The sequence below is a fragment of the Heliangelus exortis genome, chromosome 11 (genome assembly GCF_036169615.1).
Source record: "Heliangelus exortis chromosome 11, bHelExo1.hap1, whole genome shotgun sequence".
Taxonomy (NCBI): Eukaryota; Metazoa; Chordata; class Aves; order Apodiformes; family Trochilidae; genus Heliangelus; species Heliangelus exortis.
This window is the reverse complement of record NC_092432.1, coordinates 18545582-18562074: the sequence shown is the minus strand read 5'-3', so window position 1 is coordinate 18562074 and position 16493 is coordinate 18545582. Positions and strand designations below refer to the sequence as shown.

Below are 16493 nucleotides of genomic sequence, written 5' to 3'. Positions count from 1 at the left end.
TTGACATATTTGTCAAATTCTGTTGAAATTATCAGACTTTTCTGCAGGACTAACAGCACCATAGCAGGATACAAAGAAGAGCAAGAAGTTACAAAAGCACCATCCCAGACCTGACCCTCAGATGCACCACAGGTAATCTTATTATAGGTTGAGGAGGTAAAAAGCACCCCCAAAATGTCTTTGTAGATTTCTGCTGGAGCAGAAAGCAGTGCTGTGGTTGGAGAAGCCACAAACTGCAGATCTGCAAGGAACATGAGAGTGGATTCAATGGAACAGCAATCTAACAACTACATTTTGGATGTGTTTCCACATCAGGACAGTTAGAGAAGCAGCTGTGCTTCCTGGAAATTCTCCCCTCCTCAGATCAATGAATCCAAAATAGATCAGATGTTGTACTGTTGCAGTATAACAGTGCACATTGTGCAGCTAAGGAGGTAACCACAGGTAAATTTAGGCCCCTCCATGGTAAAACACAGGATTAAAAGTATCTATAGAATATTGAGAAACTTAAGAATCTTGATAAATGCAATTTTTTAACTGGGACATGTTTTAAGGTCACATGGAAAGTTAGATGTGAAGTGAGACAGGAGTGAGTCCAGACCTTGACTTTTTTTTCTCCTCATAGTATATATACAGCTCTTTAGCTATTTTCTGTTTCCAAGATGAGGTGAGCAAGATTCCTTGCAGTAAGGGGTTAATGGATGAGAAGCTGAGCCTCTAAGTGAACTGAAGGCAGTCTGCTGGAGAAAGTTAAGTCAGCACTGGAGTAATCAGAAAGCAAATGAAACAGAAACCAGGGCCCCCACAGAAAAAACAAAGCAAAAACCCCACAGGATAATGAAGGAATTGTCAACCACTTCATGTACCTTTGTGATTAACTGTTTATCTGGTGATATCCACAGTTGAGTGTGACTGAGCTTATTTCTTTAAAAAAAAAAAAAAGTAAAATTAGCTTCTTTTCTTTACTTCTGTATTGATGGAGTGTTGACATTATCATGGAATTCCTTGCATATCCCCTTAATTGGAGCTGATTTTATTGCTATGTTTGACTGACAGCCAGAAGTGAACATGAAAAAGAAGGACCCTTTCTGCCCTCCACCCCCACCACATACGTTGAGCACATCATCTGGAAATTCCAGTCTTTCAAAACTGTGCTGAAAATGTGTGCTGGAAACCAATGAGAGTGCTGTGTTTATAGCCAGTGCCAGCCCATGCCATTCACACCCTCACTGCCCTGAACCTCCCTCACTCAAAGAACAATAACCACCTATTTATTTCCCCACAAAAATTCAGAAAGACCAGAGCAGATGAAGGAAGCCCACTGTGCCCAGTCCATCTTCTTTCTGCCTTCCATTCTGCCACCTGAATGTCAAAACTCTTTTGTCCATGTAATTAAAGATTTTTAAAGGATTCTATGCAAATGAGTGACTGGCAAGTATGCAAGTCCAAATATTATGTATATGGCAAATATTACAGTCCAGAGGGCCTGGAGACAGTGGTGTTAATTTGGAAAGTGTGGTCCAGAGTGGTGTTAATACAGGGAGGTGGTTGTGGATTTTCCAAGTATAAACTTAACAGACAGCTTCACCGTGTCCTTCCCATTAGAAATCAGCATAGACATCAGGATGGTTGGGCTCATGCTGCTCAGCATTTTTGTTTGCTGTGCTCCTGTTGTGCCCTGTGCACTCCCAGGTTGAGGAAAGTCTTAGGGAAGGCACCAGCACTGTGATTATTTAGTGCCAAAGGCAGCCTTTTGTGAGCAACCCCCTCTTTATGGAGAAAGACAGCATGAAAGGGATAAGTGATAGTGCTGCAATCTGTATGGTCTCTCAGTACATGCTTCCTGTGGTGTCTCTCAGCTCTATCTGTGAGCTCCCAATAGGCAGTGCAGCCTTGCAAGAGAATCCTGGAAGAGAGGACTCCCCCACAGATAATGGAGCTGTGCGATTATTCAGCAGGAATGTTGGCAGAGAAAGCCCTGACTCCCCATCCTTGTTTTGAATAGGCTTCAAGATTGATATCAGAAGTATCCCTGGATAGCTCGTGAAGTACCATAACCTTGTAAGCTCCACGGAGGGTGAGGCAGATGTAATTTGGCCCATCTCAAAGAGAACAGTTCATTATTCAGAACAGTAACAACAAAAAAGATTAAAGTCTTATTTTGCAGCACTCCTATGCAAAAAAGCTATTTGGAGAGTAGTCCTGGAAGGACCTGGTTCTGGACTGTGGCACTGAGAGTGTCTCATGATATTGAACATTTGATTGTTGCCTATTTATTTATTTGATTGTTGCCTATTTATGCCTTCTGTGTTTGGAATTTTAATGTCTCTTTCAAGAGGAGGCTTATGCAGTCGCAGTTGAAATACTTGCTACAGAGTCTCTTGCCTTTCATATTCTCCCAATTTTCTGTTTTCAGACATGGATTACTGTTTTTAAGTGGTACAGGTGGGTTTGCCTGTTACTATTAAAGCAGTGGGAATGTCATGAGTCAAAAGCAAACCTCCAAGGTTTGTCATAACTTTTGTATAGCTGGTCCAGGTGGGTTTGCCTCTTCCTGGCAACATTCCTGGAGAGAATCCCAAGACATAAATGGGTCATTTTTAACGTGGGTTAAATTCTGGCCCCATAGAAGTTCATGGCTAAAGTCTTGTTAACTTTTACAGGGCTGACACACCCCCTTGTTTGTTTCATTTTTAGGAGAGCAAGTCCTTTCTGTCTTTTATATGTAAAGAGGCATAGCATTTGTCCAAGAACAGCTCCCTAAATTCTACCAAAACCATTGAGGAAGGGAAATTTTTCATTCAGGAGGTACAAGCTCTTAATGAGATCCAAAAGCAGCAAGAGATCATGTGATCCAGGAGAGCTGACACAAATCATTGTTCATGCAGTAGGTAGACATTCTGTCTACATCATGCATTGTGACATTCATCTCACTTGGGAAATGAAAGGAGAATCCTGCTGAGTAAATTAGAATCAGTGGTAATACAGCTGTTAGCTACAAACATTTGTTTGGCATGAATCAATCTCCACTCTCCTGTAGTTTGCTTTGATGGTCTCTCTAGTATCTTGTTGACTAATGATGAGATCATGGTTTGTTAATCTAAGTGCATAAAGAAAACATTCTGCCAAGCAAAATGCAGACTCTTTTGCTGGGGTTTATTGCAGTTGTTTATAGACCTTTTGTTTACACAGGCATCCAAACCAATTTGTTGGATATTTATTTGGGTTACTCGACAGAACTGCATGAACCTGAATCCTATCTTTAATCTGTCTGCATTTTAATGGGTCCTAGTTTGAACAAAGTGGAAAGCAGCCACTTAGGATACATTTCTTGTTGGCCAGGGCTTCAAATGTTTTGTGTGCTATCTCCAATTCTCATCTTGAGAGTGTTTAACAACTGGAGAGAATTGTAAGCCCAAGTAACACATTTGTTTTTGAACAGAAGTTACTAGAACTCATTAAACTTTTGCAACAAGTAAAATACAATTTATAATCCATCCAGAGCTTTAAATGCACATATTTTAAAATGTATGACTTCTTGCTCTCTGTAATAATCTCTAATCTTAAACTGAAAACATACTGCACCCAACTGCTCCATGAATTTATGGGTATGCAGTTTGTGCTCAAATGGATCACACATAGCCCAGCAGCTGACCCCTGGTAAGCCAGACAGCCTGGGTTTGAATCTGCTCTTAAGCTCAGAAAATATAAATTATTTTTATTTCCATTAAATTCTCGGTAGTAATTTTTTAATAGGAACTCAAATAGACAGGAATACATGGAACAGCTGAGGCAGAGAGGAGCAGAGTAAAAGGGAAAGGAATGGACTGAGAACAACTGGAAAAGTGTGGGCAATAGCTGAGGTTTTTTAAAAGAAACATTCCAAGGATTCTGGTGAGTAAGAGTTTCTCCTGACAACTAGGAACCAGAAGGATCAAGGAGAAATACAGTAATATGTAATGAGATATTTAAATTCATGATGGGCTTTCAAGGGAAGGTAGGAAAGGGATAGAAGCAAGTGTTGACATGGTCAGATTGGCTGGAAGAAAGATTGGTTTTGGCAGTTTAAGTTTCATCTGATTGTGGAAGAAGAAAAAAAAAAAAGTGTCAGTGAAGCCTGAGAGGAGATTGCTGTCATTAAGGAGGATCATAGATTAGCCCTGGTTCATTAAAACAACACAGTAAAAATAAACAATTTTGTTAAAATGCCCATACCAAACAAGGTGCTGAAGATACAAACCAAAGCAAGGAGAGAAGCTAAGGAAGCTGCTGGGATCTAGGGTGGCACAGTATTTTTAGGTTTGCTTTCATATTTGCTGTGGTTTTCTTTCAGTGTGACAGTTGTCAAATTCATAGGCTGCTGGGGGTCTGCAGAGCCATTCTTAATGAGCTGCAGAGGGAGAAATTTTGGGATGTAGGAGGGCACTGGGAGAGGATGTGATCCACGGGAGGGTGTTTCACCAGGGGATGAAAGAGCTGGCAGCCTGCTCTGTCAGTGTCTGTGAGCTAACCCATAAAAGGAGAGATAAGAAGAAAAGAGGAAGAGAAGTGGAATCAAACACGAGGGTGCCACAGAAAAGGAGCCCTGTATGATTTTTCACATATTCTTGGGAGGAGGAGTGTGTGAAAAATAAGTAGTGATACTTAAAGTGATTTTCAAAGAACTACACAATGTAAGAAACAGAAAAGAAAAGCAGTGCAAACTGGATCAGTGTAATAAATGAGAAATCAGTAGAATAAATTAGAAGTCATTTATGTGTTTTCATTACATAGGTGTGGAATTGAGGCCTCAAAATGGTGAGGAGTTTCAAGAGGTTACTGGTCTAATATTGCTATTAAATACAATTGTCCACATGCACCTTTGGGCTCAGGAAGTCATTAAATTGTTGATTGCCAGAAGCTGTGAAGGCTACAGCAAGGAAAGGATCACTCTACACGTGCTCTCTTCTTCTGTAAGCATCTGTTACTGGTCATGTTGCAAGATAAGGTGCTAGGCTGGATGGATCTTTGGTGTGGCTGTGTCAGTCTCTCTTGAGTTAAGGTCATGAACTTGGCCTTTTGGCTGATATTTCAATGCAATACATTCTACAAATTTTGGAAAGCATTAGCATTACATTTTCTGTAAGAAGAGCAGCCTATTTTCTGCCTTGTAAAAAAAAAAAAACAAAAACCAACAGACTTCACATGAAATAGATGACAATAGCCTGGGTTTTGAGATTTTTAAAGGCAAATGGGGAGTTTCCATTAGCTGTAAGTATATATTTCAAAGGTAAAGAATTTATATTTTTTTCCAAAAGAACTGAATGGTGAAAACCTGAGAAAAATCTTTTCTTTGGACATTTAAACTTTGCTTTTGTACGGATAGGTTTTAACATTTACTTGCTCAAGCTGGGAAGTATTCAGTGCCTTAACCAGCACCTGGGAGAAATGGGGGAATGGAAGTTAATGTCATGGTGTTTATATAGCTGATGGCTATCGGGAATCCATGTCACTGGAGTGTACAGTTGACATGTCTCAGACAAGACTGGAGAGACAAAATATTTCCATTATTATTTAGTTAGAAATCGAAATCTACTCTGGAGAAGTCAAAGACTCTATAGTACAGCTCCTATCACAGCGTTGTGTTTAAAAAGTTACAATGTTGACTTGCTGTTACAAAAATTCAGTGTTACAGGAAATCAAAAACAATATGGAATAGTTTACACTAACTCTGCATTAAAATGTTCCATCTGTTCTTGCTTTAGGTTCTTAGAGAACTGCTTTTTCATCTCTGTAATGCTTTTCACTTCCTATTAGTAAGGCTTTTAAAGGTAGGCACTGAGTTAGTATAAAACCCACAGCTTTTGAGTTTAAACGCCTATTAAAACTAAAGCTGTCTGGAACTACAATAAAAATTTATTTTGGCTACAAAAGACAACTTTGAAACCTAACCCATCTGTATTTTTCCTCCTCCAAACAGTGCAACATCCTGTATAATAGAATATTTATCTTAAACAGAGACCACATATCTTTATGAAAACAATTGTTCCAACTTAATTTATGGGGGGTAATCAGCTCAGATTAAAGTTTTGAATATTCCAGCATGCTAATATAAATTGGTTGCAGGAGATGTACTGACCAGAGTAATTCCACAGAATAATCTGAAATCTGATGTTACGACTGATTTAGAATGTAACCTGTATATATTATGATATAAAATTGCCATTAAAAAAAAATCACATGCAGGCATATAATTGCCAAACAGCTGTGTATGTGCAAATGAGGCATGTGGCTGCAGGTACACTCTACTGGTGACTTAGGCTCATGGATGGGGACTTCCAAACTCAGTTACAGGATAATCCCACCAGAATAATTAATTTGAAATAATTAAAATAAATTATTATTTGAAATAATAATAATCTCCCTGCCCACCAGGGAGATATCCACACATACCTAGCAGGGCTGCTTGAATTTATTGACTCAGATCAAAACCAAACTGACTCACTGTGAAGAGCAATATCCCTGGGATGCATAAAGCCTCCCACTGCCACGAGTGGGAGTCAAGCTTATCAAGTTGAGGCTGGATCCCTGGGCTTTAGCTCCCTGCATACAATAGTTTGTCAGATTTTGAATTGAAAAAGGCTGGGTTTAACACTCTCTAAATATAACCAGCCCTGAAACTCCCACTGAGATTCCTTTCTGCCTGCCTTCAGACAATGAGATAAGGCCCCTTCTCCTGTGACTTCAGTCTGGAGTAGCTCTATCATCCCCACCCCAACCCTGATAACAGCCAGCTTTGCACATATTTGAGAGCAAGACGTGATCTGAGTTTTGAGGGATTTGTTACTCTTTCTGTAGATTACAGCCTTCTTCTTCGGGCTGAACGTCCTCTGTAACATCTGCATCGTAAGACATTTTGGCATCCAGGAGACAACTGTCTCCCTTCATCTTCTGGCCAGCTTTTTGCCATCATTTTCAGAACAGACACCTTGGACAACCTCCCTGTCTTCCTGCACTCCTTCCTTTTTAATCCTTCTACTCATCCTCAATACACTTGAACACAGCATCAAAGATGATGCCCCAACTTGCCCCCTTCCTCTCCCCTCTTCCCCAAGTATGCCAAGACACACAGATTATGGATGCTAAAGCAGCGTTTATACGTGCTGTGATATACAGGGGATGTTCTGCCTACTTGCATGTGATTCACATCCTCATAAGCCCACAGGAAATCCCAGCAATATTTTTCCAGGCAAATCTCCTGTGCTGAGGTGCCGAGCACAGCAGGGGCTGGAGGAAGGAGCCATTTCTGCCTTGGAAGTACTGCAGTGTCAGGGGGAAGGACAGACCAGCAACCACTCTTACTCAGCTGTGGTGCTTTTCCTCAGTGACAGAGAGACAAGTAGCATCCTCCCAAGTATTTACTCACATCTTAGAGTAACACATCCAGAAATCCTCTTACCTCAGTGGATCCAGTAAAAGCAATTTTATCGATGCCAACGTGAGATGCTATGGCAGCACCAACAATTGGACCAAATCCTGGCAAAATATTCACAACTCCTGGTGGAAATCCAGCCTGTCAAAATAGGAATGAATGAAGGGAAGCATGATTTATGAAAACTGACAGAGCATGTAAAAGCAGGCATGTGCTGATAGTTCCTTCCCCACAAGGAGAGACAGAGACATTGCACATGTCAATTATTCTTACCTCCTTGATGAGGGCTCCCATATAGAGAGCACTGAGTGGTGTTTGTTCTGCTGGTTTAATAACTACTGTATTGCCACAGCACAGAGCTGGAGCAATCTTCCATGCAAACATCAGCAGGGGGAAGTTCCACTGTAGGAAAAAATAAAAGTTGATAGCTGGAGAAATATTGCAGTGCTGTTTTGTTTTCAAGATGTCAAGCTGCTACCTCACTTTTCTCAGGCTGATCCTCGACATAAATCTTTTCCAGCACAAAGCAAGGATTTTTTTTTTTTAAATTACTGCCATTAAGAAAGCGACAAGAGTGACCTTTTAGTTCTTTCTCTTCTGTTCAAAGAAATACAGCCCCCACCCGCAGTCTTCATAAAAGAATCTTCTGTTATCTGTTAATTTTTTGTAGTCAAAACTTTTTATTTCGATTACTGTTGTGCAATTGGCACTTTTAGTTTCCCCATGACAAATAGTTCCTGCTTCTGATATATTTGGAAAGAACCGTTCATGCTAAAGGATTTCTGGATTCAAAATTTCCTATCCTTGAATACGTCTTAAGATATAAAATTTATAATCCAAATTATATAATCCTTAATTGACGGGATTACAAAAAAAACCCCATAAACGTCAATGCTCAGTCAAAGCATTTCATTTTCTTGAAAACTTCTTCCTGAGGAATTTATATGGAAGATGTTAAAAGGACAGCAAAACCAAGTTGAGAAACACTCTTTGCTGATACAAAATCTTGTATCTTCATTAATTTCAACTTAATTTAACTGCAGCAGCAGATGTAGTTTATTACGTTAGTCTGATGCACAGACAAGTTGTGGATAAAGAGTACCAAGCCTTTCTGCCTCAAGGCCTGATCCTAACAGGTTAAGTGGATGGTCCTGCTGATTTCAGTGGAAATGCCAGAGTAATAAAATAGCTGTGCTTGCACACTCACTCTTATAAATGCATATAATAATATCCTTTGGGAAGAAAATAGAAAATATCAGTCACAAAGAGCCAGCCACTGGCCAGAACACGTTATTGCTTGATGCATATCAGCTGCCACTCTTGTGGACATCTCTCTAGCCCCTGGCTAGCTTGAAAAAATACACAACTGTCTTTCCTTCACTGAACACCCAATTTTTTACTCCCTGGGTTGTTTATAAACTCTGGAGACAAAGTGATGTTTTAATTCTGTCTCCAGTATATAAACCTGGGAGGGGAGCTCTAGGGCCAGCAGTGTGCTGACAGCCTGCACTTCTAATGGTATTGCAGGGAGAGCTCTGACAAGTTTTATAGGGTTGTATATAGCCCTGTTTATGCTACAAAGCTGCCAAAGAGCCTATGTTTTGATGGAAGGTAGGATGTGAAAGAGGACGAGGAGTTTAGTATTAGGCTTGCTGTTTAATTTTATTTTTGTAATAACATATTTGCTAGTGGAATGGCTAAGTGCATGCAGTGGCCAAGAGGCTGTGCTCTGACTGGTAGCAGTGGAGGAAATCTGTAACAAACAGAGTAGCAGCAGTGCTGGAATAGAAGTGTGTAACAGCCATGTGGAAGTCTTGGAGAACAGGCTTGGTGGGAAATGAGCAAGTATGGTACGTGGCTGGGTACCCTGAAAAAGGAGTTTTACAAATCTAATCTAACTCCTGCCTTTGGCATGATCTTCAGCTCGTGGTCAAGTCCCTTCAGCAGATCTCTCAGTTAAGCTCAATGAGAGAAGCCTAAGGGATGTCCAGCAAATTTAGGGTTAGCTGTGTGGGGCTGTCATTTTGCAAATGCTTATCCACGGGCTTAGCTGAAGAAAAGGGGATAGAGCTGTGGGTTCATTCCTTCATAAGGACCACTTGCAAGTCAAGTTTGGAAAGTGTGTGTCTGCAGGATGGGTGTAGCCACAGGCTTTCTGTGCTTTTAGCATGTTTCTCTGCGTTTCTACCCAGTGCCAAACACAACAGCCACCCCTTAACAAAGATCTGAAATAACAACAAATATAAACAAGGAAAAAGGGCTTTAACATTGTTTAAGTCATCTCTTCTGGCTGCTCCTCTTTTAATGGAATTTCTGCATGTTGCTGTTTAGTGGTTTTGTGGTTAACATGAATAAAATAAAAAAACAACATCAACAAAAATTTCAGAGAATGCCCTGATTAGTTCCCCAGTGCTTTGTCAAGGAAAAAAAGCTTCCACACAGTATTTTAATAGCTATATGTGAGCCTTCCATTGAAACTTCTGCCAAAGGCAGAAACTGGCTCTTGTGAAAAAGTTATCTTCTCAGTGGAATTCCCATGCAGTGTGCTGCAAGAGCACATTAAGGATGTGTACTGAGGTGTAGGGGGAGCATTAGATTTGATGAAATGCTATGTTTTTCTCTCGTAACAAATAAAACAAACATTTCTTGTCTTTTATTAGCTACACAATGTTAATTGTAATGATATGTCTCCTGGAGTTTCCTTTTCTGCCCCAGCCTTGTAAAAGAAAGAGCAGGAAAGAATGGAATTAAAATGCATTACATTCTCCCAGAACTGAGGAGCCTGTTAAATCGCAGTAAAAACTAAATAAATAAAAAGACTACCACAGCAAAGCATCAATTTTCCATAAGTTGTGTGAACATCCATAACCACCGACAGCATATTAGCACTGTGTTTTGCTTTGCTTGTTTTAATCATGAGAATTCTATGACTTGAGAACTTAACTCCTAATAACAGAGCCTAAACCCTATTAGCATGTTCAAATAAGCATTTGCAGGGAGGCTGTTAAAGATATGTCAACAATATGAGCTCAGCTTTTTTCGTAATGGAAAACACACATAGCTCAGGACCATGTTTTATGTGTCTTTAAAGAGAGTTGGTTCAAATGAAAATAAATAGAAAGTGCTAGTAGAGATACTCACAGGGATGATCTGTCCACACACTCCAATGGGTTCGTGTCTTGTAAACGTAAGATAATCTCCATCTGAAACAGATGAGCATGGTTACTCTCAAGTGCAGTTTGACTTGGCAGAACAAAAAAAAAAATAAAGGGGGGAGAAAAGCTCTAAGGATCAGCCTTTGATGGCAGTAAAAGAAATAAAGAAGTCATGGAAATGTTATTTCATGAGCCAGCATGGGAAACCTAGGCTCAGGAGCAACCTAATTGTTCTTTTTGTAGAACAAAGGAAGCAGGCATCCTCCCATCAGAAAGCAATCTGCTCTGTTCCTTGGGAAAGAGAGCAGGCTGTACCACACACAGAAAAAGGGCAGTAGCAAGGAAGACACTCGCTGGCTTTTGCTGATTTCAGAGTTAAAGAAGTCAATGAAAAGTCACAAAGGCAGTTTCCTGAAAGGCATGACTGGAACAGAGCCACACAAAGGTGTGTGTACATAGTAGGAGATTTGGGATAATAGAGATTGATTCCCCCTCATCTTATAGAGATCATCCCCCTCATCAATAGACCCCCCCCTCATCTTCCATTGAAGACACAGGCAGTTTGAAGTAATGAAATGATGCACCACAGTCTGTAGACCTGAAGAGGGGAGGACTGTGACTGCAGAAGACAACACTAAGGAGAATACAGGGGTCATCATATAGCCATGCTCTGACAGCTGACTTCTAGAATAAGAAAAGTTTTCAAAAACTTTTTGGGCAAGGCAGAGGTAAATAAACAAATGAAGGGACCAAGTCACTGGAAACTTGGAAATGATGAAAAACTTGAGGGTTGCCTCCATCACAGGAGATGCTTTACCACAATATGAAATGATCAGCAGAGGAGGGGAGTAAGAGGACAGGAGATCACAGTGCCTTTGCTCCCACTGTCAGTGTCCAGTGCAGGGATCTGTGCTTCCCTTCACACAGTCTGGGGACATATGGGCATCTGTGCCCAGATCTGCAGCCAACCTTGTTCAGTACTGGGAAAGAGCTGACTTCTCAATGGAGAGCACATTTTGGTAACCTGCTGTATGTCCTATGCATCTGGCAGATGTACAATACATCTGGTATCAATAAATGAGTTAATCCATAAAGCTTCTTGGTTTAAGTAAAGACTTGAGTTTTATTAGAAAGAACTTCTTTTCAGGCCTGCTTATTTCTGTACATCTACTTAACATGGTTTGCTTTGTAGAAAGCTGAGCTAGAGTGGCTAATACATCAGCTGGAGGCCAGATGCAGAATAATTATGAGAAAAGTAACAGTAGTCTGGAACCAAGACAAGGGACAGAACAGAGGAAATAGAGGAGGAAGAGAGAGAGAGAGAAGAGATTCACATGAGGAAAAGGAGGAAGAAAATATTTATCAGTCAGTTTGCTCTGCACTGACAAAATGTCATTGCACCATTTTGATCTATAGCTGCTTAACAAGTTCCCAGTGGAGATGAGAATATTGGCTTCACAGGTTGAGCTCAGTTTGCTATTCCAGGTTGCCTTTCACAGATACTAGTGGTGGTTCACAGAATATAGGAATACTCATCAGCCCAGACAAAAGTAAAGTAAAAGTTAAAACACAAGAGAAGTATACATAGGCAAACTGTCTAAGTGCTCAAGAAGCACCCTGAGGAATCAGCTAAAAATACCAGCTTGTACTTGATGGCACTGTGAGAGGTGGATTCTCAGCCAGAAGGATGGTGACAACGTAACAGTAACACGGTTACGTTAGCACTGTCTGACTTTAGCTTGTCACTGCATAATCACTGCCACATGGCTGCATGCTTCATAACAAAGTTATAGATACCCTGCACCCACTTGCCAAGTCAGACAAATGGTGGTTAATTCTGCCCAGTGTAGGCAGGATGTTCTTTCTGTGGAGCAGTACCTCCCATGCAGAGCTGCTTGCCCTGCTTTCTTCCACTAGACTCTAGACAGCTGCCCTTTTTGACACCTCCTTCCAAAGCTGATCATCCACAGACTTACTGTTAAGATGGGATTTTTGAGGTTGCTTTCTAACAATGTATTTGTGAACATATGTGGCTTCGAGTTATTCAGGAGCTTCAGATGTCTCTGGTTAGGCCAAAGATGTCTCTTAAGAGCCACCTTGTCCACAGTGTAAAATAAGCTGTTACCATGGCAAAATAACTCAAGATTGATGAAGTGAATCACTTTTTCTGAACAGTGAGCATGGAAAGCTCTTCTGTGCTCAGAAATTAAATAGGAGACGGTTAAAATGTTTTAGAACTTTAAGATAAGTAATTTTTAGCAGGTAATGCTAATGAAACTTATTATTTTAAAATGCCATTGCTGGTGATTGCTATTCCTACCCTACTGTTAGCTGGCAGCCAGAAGAACATTGTCTGAGAGGAATCTGACAGTCTGGTCCCACATCCAATCTAAAGATTTTCCTTTAAAGTTATGTGGTTTCTTTTTAAATATCCATAGCTGATGTAAACTGGCATTCTGCAGTCCTCACTGATATTAATAGAGTCAGATTAATTTGCAGCTGCTTAGCACCTGGACCAAATATTTCTATTATTTAATTTAATCAGAAAGAAAGCCTCGTTTATTCAGGCATCTCACTTTGGGACAGCAATACCTTCCCCAGATGTGTTTGCTCAGATTTCCATCAGGAGACTCTGTCCTGGATATTTTATTTGCATAACAATCATAACACAGCCACAAGCCTCATACACCAGGACACAGCCAGCAGAGGCTGAGGACAGCCTGACTGCTTCTTTAAGCACTATCATATTATCTATTAATTTAAAGATACATCTCTGCTTGCATTCAGTTTATTAAATTAGCAGTTTCTAGTCTGGCTTCATTCTGTTTTAATTTGACTCATCAAGGTTTTATGCATGGTAGCAGGCAAAGGGCAGCCTGAAGGTTTTAGCAGGTCTGGGAGGAAAAGGAATGTGACTGTAAAATGCACTGTTCTTCCACGTGTCTATCACTTGGCTATTCTTATTTTAGAAGAAAGGAAAACCTCAACAGAAACAGAGGAAAGATGGGGAGGTTTCAGATTTATCAGCACACTGAACAGAAAGAGAAGGAGATTTAATAGGGGTTTTATTTTGGGTTTGTTGTCTTGTTTGGTTTCTTTTCATGAGCTGACAGTAAGTGGATGTAAAGACCATCGTTGTTTTAGACTGGCCTTGCTCTAAAATAGCTTTATGAGAACGACAAATTTGTGGTGTGAAACTAGAGGAACACAGAGGAGTGTTTAACCAAGAGGAAGAAGTAACTGATACCCTGAAAAATCTGTGAATGGACTTAACAGCTCTGCAGTACTGATAGCTGTTTGTTAGCACTGAAGTTTGTATTTACAAAGGTTGAAATGTGCCTTCCTCTCCCCCAGCACAGCCCACCTCGCTGAAAAAAAATCAGTTTTCATCTGATACACTACTTGAGAACAAGAATAAGCAAAGAATATTTATTTTCCTTAATCTAGCAATGCCTTTTGGTGACTGACCTAAGTTCTGTGTACCTGCAGGGCTGAAGAGTGAGAAGGGGGCACTCACTGACCAGGGAGAAAGGGATTAGGAAACAGGAAATTTGCTGAATATATGAATTTATGGTGTGCTCTGCACTTTTGCATGTTTAAACGTGAGCTTCAAGCAGCAAAGCCAGGATTTATGAATCTCAGCCTAAATGACTGCAGAAATCTTCAAGAATCCTTGCAGGAGACTACACCTGAAACACTATTATTGTCATTTCTTTGGTGAAAATACACAAGTGGTGATTCCCACCAGTCAGTACACACGGGAATTCAGGAATCTGAGACCCCAGGATGAGTAAGTCTGCAGCAAGACTTCCATGATCTGTTTTCCTCCTGAAAATTCTCAGGGCCACATTTTCAGTTTATCTGCCTGCCTACCTGATAGTTCTGTGCTTTCCTGTGCAGGAACAAGCTGGTGTACTGCCCATACCTTGTTACATTATGGAATTCTATGGAAATTGGTGGGAAACAGCAAAATTAATTTCTTTGGGAGTGTGCCTTCCTGGTCTCCTTCAGTAAAGTGTAATAAACACACACAAGCAATGAGCAGTGTGCACAGTGAAGCCAAAAATAATCCATAAAATAAATTTTAGTTTTCCTTATTGTTTTTCTGAAGGTTTACTTTCTGCAGGTATAGATGAGTCTGCATCTTAATGACTGCACCTGTGTAAAATCATTGTGCCATTTTGCATCATTACAGCAGTTGGAACATTTAGTCCAGACTGCATATGAATATGTTCACAACAGAAAAAACAGCCTGTGTTTGTTAAACAGCTGGGAGGGAGGAGCAGGAGGGAGACTTGTTAAATAAAAATAATGGTAAGGATTTTTTCTTTTCAGATCTCTTCAGCAAAAGTTTAGCAGAATTACTCATTTCCATGCACTCATAAAGATTTATGTCATACATAAAATATAAAACTCATCCCACTGAATAACCTGAGGAAGCATAGATAACAAAATGTATCTGATATGGATGGATGGATCTGCATAGTAAGATTAGAAACTCTCTCAAAGTATGAATTAATTTGGATCCAGTGTTAGCCTCACGTAAAATGATTTGCATAGACAGTAAGAATATGTATATGTATTTATATATATAAGCACACTGTTTCTTAAACAGGCAGCTAACACTATTTTCATGTCAGGCTTATACTACATCCATTTTTATAGGTGTAACAATATTTAGAGATGGGTACTGACCAACCTCCTTCTTAGAAGGACACATGCAAAAGAAACAAAACACTTTTTGGGGTGTGCACGTAGGGCAGAACTATAGCAGGACAGATAGTCCAGCCCATGCTGGCTTTAAAATACCTTCTTCAACAACATATTACACACTGTGTAAGATCAAAACAAGGTTCTCTTCTACCCCTCATGAAGCTGTGAGTTATTAAGCCAGTTGGCCATGAGAATGTGTAGGTGCATACTTGTGCTTTAACTCCCCCTTACCTACAGGAATGGTCATTCCGTGGATTTTGTCGGCCCAACCAGCGTAATACCTCAGGGTTTTTATGACTCCCTGAAGATCTACATAGAAAGCTTGCAAGAAAGGTTTCCCACTGTTCAGTGATTCCATAGTCTAGAGGACAAGAAAAAGTTAAGAGATATAAGCACAGTAGCATTTTTAGACTATTGTACTGAAGCATTTGCTATCTCAACAGCTCTTCAGTCATGACAAAGATTTTTCTCTTAACCCAGAAGGTTCAGAACAAATATCCTCTTGTTACTTTTTTTTTTGCAAACCTGACAAAAGGAATTTTTCTTAAAAAAACCAATCAGTTTCCTTCTCAAGTATTCTGGAATGATTATGATTTCAAGAATGTGTGTATGTGCCTGCCTGTTTTGTGGGTTTGTGTGTGTATCCACATGCATGTGCATGTGCCTGTGTGTATTTTGGACCCAATAACACCGTGTTTTGTTCAGATATATAAATGCTAAATAGCTTTAATCAAGAGCCAAGACAAAAATGCCTGTCAAACTAGGTTCTGTTATGTTAATGATAACAGCTGAGAAGGAGCTCCTTGTAACCCCATATTAATGATCTGAATACATAAAGAGAAGAATGGACACATCCCTCTTTATTTAATTGATGTGAATATAAAAATTTCTCTATATGGCTGCCAAGACTCCCGCTGAGGTCTGAGATATCTGTACTCTACAGCCAGTTTATTTATTGCCATCAAATAAACAAACTCTCCTCTAGGGAAGCTCATAAATTAACAAGCTAATGTCCTTATTTTTAAGTTAATATCCCTATTTTTAAAAGTATCTTATAAGCTATCCTCTTAGGGTCTCCCAAGACCATTTAGCGGAAATAATCCAATAAAATATCCTAGGATGTTGAGTAGCCTAACTGATTCTCAGTAGCTGTCTAATAGAAATCAATAAGAATGGGCAAAGTATGCCCATGTGTAACACACCAACCATCAAAC

At 40.0% G+C, this 16493-nt stretch overlaps 1 protein-coding gene and 1 long non-coding RNA gene across 6 annotated transcripts in view; one reads left to right on the top strand and one right to left on the bottom strand.

Annotated features, from left to right (window-relative positions):
- The window catches only part of ALDH1A2 (aldehyde dehydrogenase 1 family member A2), a 67716-nt gene that overhangs the window by 10047 nt on the left and 41176 nt on the right, over positions 1–16493 (bottom strand). For all 5 annotated transcript variants that reach the window (XM_071755087.1, XM_071755088.1, XM_071755089.1 and 2 more), the window contains 4 exons: positions 15511–15640; positions 10553–10614; positions 7685–7813; positions 7439–7552 (listed from right to left, as the gene is read on the bottom strand). In XM_071755087.1, the coding sequence (XP_071611188.1) occupies positions 7439–7552; positions 7685–7813; positions 10553–10614; positions 15511–15640 (435 nt within the window). The remainder of the gene's footprint in view (positions 1–7438; positions 7553–7684; positions 7814–10552; positions 10615–15510; positions 15641–16493) is intronic.
- LOC139801157 (uncharacterized) lies at positions 2287–4858 on the top strand. Its single transcript, XR_011728085.1, has 2 exons — positions 2287–3894; positions 4774–4858. It is a non-coding gene; the product is annotated as an uncharacterized lncRNA (long non-coding RNA).